At 39.5% G+C, this 8,161-nt stretch overlaps 1 protein-coding gene across 1 annotated transcript; it reads left to right on the plus strand.

The window, feature by feature from the left end:
- Positions 1 to 252: 252 nt before the first annotated feature.
- Positions 253 to 5,665, plus strand: NUDT14 (nudix (nucleoside diphosphate linked moiety X)-type motif 14; the record flags this gene model as incomplete). The annotated part of the gene is made up of 2 exons (XM_010009259.1): positions 253 to 317; positions 5,428 to 5,665. Coding segments are annotated over 2 exons (303 nt in total), but the record flags the coding sequence as incomplete, so codon positions are not given.
- Between the last annotated feature and the right edge of the window lie 2,496 nt (positions 5,666 to 8,161).

The raw sequence follows: 8,161 nt of genomic DNA on the forward strand, positions 1-8,161 counted from the left end.
ACTTTGCGTGGCAAGAGACCATTTTGGTCTTAAGTGACTTAATTTTGGGTAAATTCTCAGGGGCTTTGGGAACACAACCCATTATCTATCCCTCTTGATGGCTTTTGGACAAGGATTTTGTTGCATTGTGGCTTTAGTAATGAATCTTCTATATATTTATGTAGTTAAATTCACAAGATGTAAGTTTAATAGTTCTGCATTAATCCTTCATAAAGCATTGATTTTTTATTTCTTTTTTACCTTCTTCCTCAGTGTGTCAATCCTGATCTTTAATACTTCTCGGCAGTGCTTTGTTCTGGTGAAGCAGTTCCGCCCAGGTAATCCTCTTTTTTTAGATTTACTTTTGCTCTCTAGCGAAGCAAGCTTTTAAGGGTTTAGCAGTTAAAAGTTGGTGCATCTGTGGTGATAAAATCTTTGTTCTATATTCCGTTTCTTTGTATGGTAGCCCACCCCTTTCAGTTGGTCAGAATTTCTAACCAGGGAAATTTCCATTACAGATCAGGGTAGCCTTACATTCTGCTTTTGGGCTAGTCATTGTCATTTTTGGGGTGAAATTACAAATAGCAATAGATATACTTTTATTTTAAGTTCCTTTTTGACCTATCTAGTAATGTTCAGAAGCACAATTATTTTTCCTTTTTTCTTTTTTTCCTGAAATATTCTTTTTTTTTTTTTTTTAATGTGTTGTTGTGCATTGTACACTTGGGAATTTATAATGAGGGAAATACGAGACTGCATGCTTTTCATCATTATGTATATGTGGACAGCTTCATTTTACCAGTTATTATTATGAATTTTGGTTAATGTACTATTATTTTTTCCTGAGTTTTTGTATCAGTAATTTTAATTCGAAGCAATATTTACTTTCTGGAGGTTAAAAATTAAATGCATATTCTGGCATGTTAACTAAAAATATCGGAAGATATTTCACTGACTGTTGCTAAGAGACCATTTCAAGACTGTTCATGGTAGACTTTATGGGAAACTTTCTAGGGTGCTGTCATGCTGTCCTTGTGTAGTGACAGTTACTGACAGGCTCTTCAGTGTTGTGCGGCACTGTTATACTGACAGTCCATACTTCCCATGAAGCACTATATTGACTATTATAAAGTGTGTGTTTGTTTATCGCTAATCCAATGTCTTTTATTTGCCAGCCGGATGAAATGGCTCATATAGCTGTTGCTCTCTTTGAGGCTATCTCAGGCAGAAGCCTTCATATATGTGCATATATATATATATATGTGCATGTGTGCCGAACAGCAACATGTTCATTACATCATCCATATGGAAGTGTTAAATCTGCCTCAAAAGTCTAGACTGTTCTTGGAGTTAAACTGTTCCGGAGGCTGGAGCTGCCCAGAAACCTGGCCAGAGGGAGAGTGGTCAGTCAGACACCCCATAGCAGTTTAGTGATCATAACCATGCCCTGACGTTACTCACATCACTTTAATTATATTGCCATTCCATGGTTATTGTGTGCCTTGTGCCTGTTCCACAAAGCAAAAATGAAGACTGAGACTTCTCTCCTTGCTGGCTCCTATGAGTCCCACCAGCAAAGCGGTAGCTCATTACTTCTGAGCATAGAGCTGCCACTCTCTCTACCAGACACGTCCTCTGCACGTTTGCAGGTTGACATATGTGCTTGCTTTTCCTTAAGGTGAGGTGTCACAATACCATTTTCCCATTGAAGTCTATGCAGCATGTAAGAGAATTCATCCCTCCCTGTGTGTACATTCCCACTCCATTCCCTTTCGCAGCACCAGCCTTTGTGTGGCTGCAGCAGAGATCTTACATGGCTGCAAACAGAAATGTTGAGGATTAGGCAGCCTATGAGACTGACCTGAGAGAGTTCATGCTGGCTTGTGGCGTGGCAGGAGCACACAGCCAGAGTGGGACAGACAGGACCATATTCTTTAGTGCACTGTGGACTTAGATCGTAGAATCATAGAATCAACTATGTTGGAAAAGACCTTTAAGATCCTCAAGTCCAACCATTACCCCAGCACTGCCAAGACCACCACTAAACCATGTCACTGAGGGCCTCATCTACACGGTTTGTCAACACTTCCAGGGACGGTGATTCCACCACTTCCCTGGGCAGCATGTTCCAATGCCTGAACACCCTCTAGTGAAGAAATTGTTCCTCATATCCAAACTAAACCTTCCCTGGCGCAGCTTGAGGCCATTTCCTCTTGTCCTATGGCTTGTTACTTGGGAGAAGAGACTGACCCCCATCTCACTACAACCTCCTTTCAGGTAGTTGTAGAAAGCGATAAGGTCCCCCCTGAGTCTTCTCTTCTCCAGACTAAACACCCCCAGTTTCCGCAGCCGTTCCTCATCAGACTTGTGCTCCAGGCCCTTCACCAGCTTCGTTGCCCTTCTCTGGAGCTGCTCCAGCACCTCCAGTATCTCTCTTGTATTGAGGGGCACAGAACTGAACACAGGATTCAAGGTGCAGCCTCACTAGTGCCAAGTACAGGGGGATGATCACTGCCCTAGCCCTGCTGGCTATGCTATTTCTGATACCCACGATGCTGTTGGCCTTCTCATCTTGAATGATCATTAAATTACACATTTGGAAGGAGCAGAGGGAAAAAAATTACAGGTATATCTCAGTAGTTTCCATATTAGTTCCTTACCCTTTACTGACTGCAAAGGTCTTGAGCAGTGCTCATTTTGGTGGTCGATTGACCACATGTTTTCGAATCTAATAAATAAATAAATAACAAAGGTTCCTGAGAAAGTTCCTGTGAATGTGTGTCCTGTTTTTTTCACTGTAAGTACAATGACCTTTCAATGGATTGTGACTTAAAATATGCAGTATCAAAGACTTGAATCATAAGCCATGTTCTCTTTCAGGCGATACGAAACACTGGTTCCAATCAAAGAGAAATCAGAAGTTTAAAGAAAAGCTATCACATTTCCCAGTCAACTAAACCCCACCAGCCCCTCAGTCTGTACTGTTGTTTTCTTCTCTTTAGGGATAGCAAACAAGTCCTTGTCTGAGTCATCTGACAAGGCTGCTTTGAATAACCATTACGATCTTATTTGATGAGTTTGGTTGAGCCATCTATCCTTTGTCCCAGCTTTGCAGAAAGGCAGGCAAGTACATCAATTCCACTGAGACTTCTTGCAGCTGAGTGGCTCTAGGGTAATGAGTCAAGATATCTAATGAGTACTAGGAGGTTGGTCGAGTCATAACTGTGCTGTTGCTCATCGCATGTCTCTGATGGTGGAGGAGGCAGGCTGGTGATGATGAAGTGGCAGTTCCTGACCAAATTAGCATAAGCCATCAGGAGACAAAAAAGAAATCAGACAGGGGCCTGGTGAGTGGGTAATTGTGCTGGGAGCTGAGCTCTTGCTTCTAGTTTCTGCTCTCCACACTCTCTGCATTTGCAATAAGCTTATAACCTGTAATGAGGAAGGGGAGAGTTTCAGGTTTCCCTCCAAAGAGTGTGCCCTAGTCAATAAGCCACAGACTGCTTTTCCATCCAGTGCTTTATTTCCCCTGGTGCATTGCTTGTGCAGTCTCCTTTGTTCCTTGATACTAGCAGGCAGCTTGGTTTTGTAGGCTTTGTGAGAGATAAATTGTTTGAACCTTTGCAACCCTCATATTGAATTTGTACTTCAGCTTCTTGGTGAATGCTCTAATATTTAGACTCTTAAGGAAGTGGCTGGTCCTGCTTCTTTTCTTCCTTATCTACAGAGCAAAGCTGTTACTGGGCTCTAAATGTTGGCATATTGCAGGACTTTACTCTGAAGAGGACTTCTGGATTAGGTGCTTCTGAGAACGTAGGTTTTGCTGTACGTGGAGCCCAGCTGTGCTGAGGGAGAAGAAGAATGGCAGGTGCCTGTTGGAATTACAGAATGCGTTTTAGGGGTTTCACAGACTTGTAACAGAGAGTTACTTCAATCACAGTTTCATATGTCTGTACTGCACATTCTTACCTGCATCATGTTTTGATGCCCAAGTCCCTTAGCAGGATGCATGTCTTACTCTTTTTTGTATTTACTGATACGGGTATGTCAGTAATAAAAAAGCAATAAAACCTTAAGAGTATTTGGCTCATAGAGGTATCTTGGAGGCAGTTGTCATTTTGGTAATTGCCATAGCTTTTAGAAGTTTTTGGAATAATGACCATTGACACCTATCAAGGATCTGTCCCTCAGAGTCTGCATGGAATTTTTTTTTTTTCCCCTGCCTTCATGCTGCATTTAAAAAAGAAAACTAAGCTCCAGTCATGTCCTCAAGTAAGAAACCAGTAGTGTGACCAGTAGGTTGAGGGAGGTGATTCTTCTCTCAACTCTGCCCTCGTGAGACCCCACCTGGAGTACTGCATGTGGATGTGGACTTGTTGGAGAGAGTCCAGAGGAAGCCAGAAAAATGATGAGAGGGCTGGAGCACCTCTCCTATGGACACAAGCTGAGAAAGTTGTTCAGCTTGAAGAGAAAGCTCTGGTGAGACCTCATAGCAGCCTTCCTTTAAAGATAAGCTCATTTGAAAATCATGTGTATATGAAATAGGCATGTAAACTAATGGAATAAAAATAATTTTAAATTTTAAAATGGTTTATTCAGATTGCTTTATAACATCCTTGTGGTAACCTTTCATGGAATGCAAGGGAATAGACATGAGGAAATTTCAAAGAAGAAACAAATGGGATTATACCTGCAAGTTAAAGTTACAATGATTTGAAACTGCGATAGTGATTCAGTCTTACAGTTCTCAGGCAAAATTTCTGTTGACATCAGTGAGAGGTTTTGCTCAAATAAGGACTAAAATCTGGCATTTGCACTTTCTTTAGGAGTGCATTACAGTGGCAGCTGTTCGTAGATTAATTCAAGAAGTCTTTTTCAGCCTCCACACAGGAATCTCTGCAAGGAGCTATATGTTCAAAAGAGATTATTTTTTTTTTCAAACAAACATACATGCTTTTCATACCCTTTCTAAATAACAGCTGAGTTGACAGGCTGAAAGACTCATCATTGTGCACATGGTACGTAATGTACAACCCAACTTCCCTGCAAGATAACTGCATAGTTTAAATTAAATCCTGATATCCGCATTGCCCAACAAATGGAAGCTGAATGGCACTTCTGGGATGCAGATTTCTTGGATGATCTAGCTTCCTTTTTTTTATTTCTATTTATTTTAAGGTATTCAGGAATTCACTCCAAATGATGTAAGCACAAATAGAGTTTAAAGAATAATTTTACAGAAATTGCAAGCGAAGCTTTGTTCTCTAAAATTGCAATTTCCCTGTAACAGATAACAGAACTGAATTCTTTATTACTTTCAAGTACTCTGATTTCCAGGCAAAATTCATGTACCATCTTTTTTTCTGTTTAATATGAACAAACTAACACACACCCCCTTTCTTTTTCTTTTGTGTGGTGTTTTTTTTTTTGTTTGGGTTTTTTTTTTAGCTGTTTACATGAGTGAAGTAGAAAAGCATCATCCTCAACTCTTTCAGAATCGGGATAATGAGAGCTTCTCTCGTCTAGAGAATCCCTTACCTGCTGCAGTAGGAGTGACCTATGAACTCTGCGCTGGCATTGTTGACAAACCAGACCTTTCTGTAGAAGAAATTGCATGTGAGGAAGTCTTAGAAGAATGTGGCTATCATGTTGCTGTTACAGACCTAAGGAGAATCACTTCTTACAGGTAAATAGCAGTAAGTTAAAAATGTTGCATTTTGTTGTTTCACAGATTGCTGAAGTGGCCTGCAGGTAAGTTAATGTTCTCTGTTCCCTTATTTAAGCAGTGTGTTGGAGGACATGGACATCTGAAAGTATATGAAAGGTATAATTTTCAGCAAGTGAGAGGAGTGTTTAAAGAGACTTAAGGAATTACAACCTCCTAATTATAAGATTGAATTCACAGTAAGAATGATGCTATTGTGATTTATTCCAAAGACTATTAGAACTAGAAAAAGTTGCATTGGGCTCTCCAGAGCAGTTTGTTACAGCACTAGAAAACAGCCTGTCTTTACTGTGCCAGGTATTTTCCATCTCTGATTCTTATTTTTCTGATTTAACAATAGAAGCTGCCCAAGATGGACTCTGATTTACCATTAATGCAATTTTACAGAAGCATTAGAACGTGTGCCATTACATCTCTTCATAATAGTTGAGCTGTAATTAAGCCTTCTTCAAATTGGACAGTAATTTTATATATGAGGATTTTGCTGATTTGACTATGAAAAATTTTACGCCGTATTTTTTGCAGGGTTTTGAATAGTTATTGAAATAGATTCTAACATGTTTTAAAACATAGACTAGGAGTAAGAAGAAAACTTAATATGTAAAAATAAAAAATATGAGTTGTTGGAGGGGAAAAAAAACCCCTCGAAAACAAAACCTCAAGGGAAAGGTTGCACAGAGCTTTAATCCCATTATATCTCCTTTCCAGATTTTAGTATTGTTGCCCAAAATGTATGTATGTTTGTATTTTACAGAGAAAGCAGCAGGTTCTTTGCTTGCTTTATTTTGCTTGACATCTCCATTGAACTAGGCCCTATCATTGGTTTTTAATTTGAGAATTGAATACAAATCCACAGCTGTCAATCCTGGCAAATGTTATTTCCTGCTGGATTAACAAGCAGTGCTTCTGTTGAGGGGAGGGGGTGAATCACAGGAGCTGTCTTTTACAGCTCCTTGAAAGTAGATTAAGGGTTTGTTCTACTGACAGAAAAAGTGCTTTCTAGATTTATGAGCAAAAGCTGCCTGTAGAATTTCACAGTTTGGGTGACACTGACAGGCTATAGCATGCAGATATATACATATAACATATATATGTATGTAGGTGTATAGAAACACAAAATAGGAAAAGTAGAATATAATTTCTGTAGCTGTAGAAGTCTCGCTTCAGTGTAGAAGTTTGTCTCAACATTAATGATTTACATCTGGCTAAAACTGTGTGTATGTTGTTTGGTTGATAAATGTCTTGTGTCTTACAGGTGGTTGTTCTTTTCAGTTGCCCTTTTTTATAATTGCACTGACTTGCGAAGAGAGTACATAATGGGAGTTTTCTCTGTTGAGACCCATGGAAAGGGCACTTTAGTATGTTAATCACCCAATCCTGCTTTGTCTGTCAGGGCATAGCTTTCTGCCCATAGAGATCTGTGCTGAAGTCAGAAGGGCCTTTATTGTATTTACTTTTCTAGATTAATATGAAAGTTTGACGCCTCGAAGATGGTATTTTACAGTTTCTTACAAAAGAAAACGGACTTCCTGTATTAGGGTATTAGGAATACAGGAAGTATTAGGAATTATCTGTATTAGATTAGATTTTTATTCTAAATGTTTACTAAAATGCTCCTATCAGGAGTGTCCTGTTTATCTTCCTTTAGCCAAAGACTGGCACATCTGTCTGATCCCTGAGGCTCTGATGTAAAGACAGAAAGTAATTGGCTCCCCTGTGACATACTAAGGACATTTTTTCCATAATGCCTATATTACATGTAAGAATTTATGGGCTGCTTCTATGTGTAACAGGTTTTTTTCCCAAATGGTTTACACTGCTGTTTCATGCTGTGACTGTCAATACAAAGCATTGACATGTGTCATATAAATGCATATGCATGTTATTAGTAATTACAGTACATCATGCACTTTTACTGTTGTCTGCCACCCCAGTGATCCATGTAATAGTTACTCTAGATTGTTTATTGATCCAGTGCATCAGGTCAGAGAGAAGCCTTAGAAAACAGAATTGGAAGGAGTTTTGGGAGGATCACATCTAGCCTGCTACTCTTCCAAAGGTCAAGCTCAGATTTGAATCACTTCTGACAAATGTGCGCCTGTGCTTTCTCTGAAATCTAATCATCTCAGTCTCTTTTGGAGGGTTTCAGCATTCTGTCTGAAGGGTCTATGTGTACCATAAGCAAGCTTTTCCTCATGTTCTTGCCTAAATTTCCCTTTCTTTATTTCAAGTCTAAGACTTATTCCCGTGTTTCCAATCGGTATGAACTTCTGCACCTTCCACATGTTTGTTTGAAGATTATCTCCCCTTTATTTTATTTTTGCCTATGCAAAAATATCTTAGTTGATTTAAACTTTCTCTTCAGACCATGTTTTCTAGATGTCTGATCATTCCTTCTGCTGTCCTCTGCCTTCTCTCCATCTGGTCTGGCAGTCAGGTGAAGTTCCAGATGATTGG

Source organism: Nestor notabilis, unplaced genomic scaffold (assembly GCF_000696875.1).
Source record: "Nestor notabilis isolate BGI_N333 unplaced genomic scaffold, ASM69687v1 scaffold30412, whole genome shotgun sequence".
In the NCBI taxonomy this organism is placed as follows: domain Eukaryota; kingdom Metazoa; phylum Chordata; class Aves; order Psittaciformes; family Psittacidae; genus Nestor; species Nestor notabilis.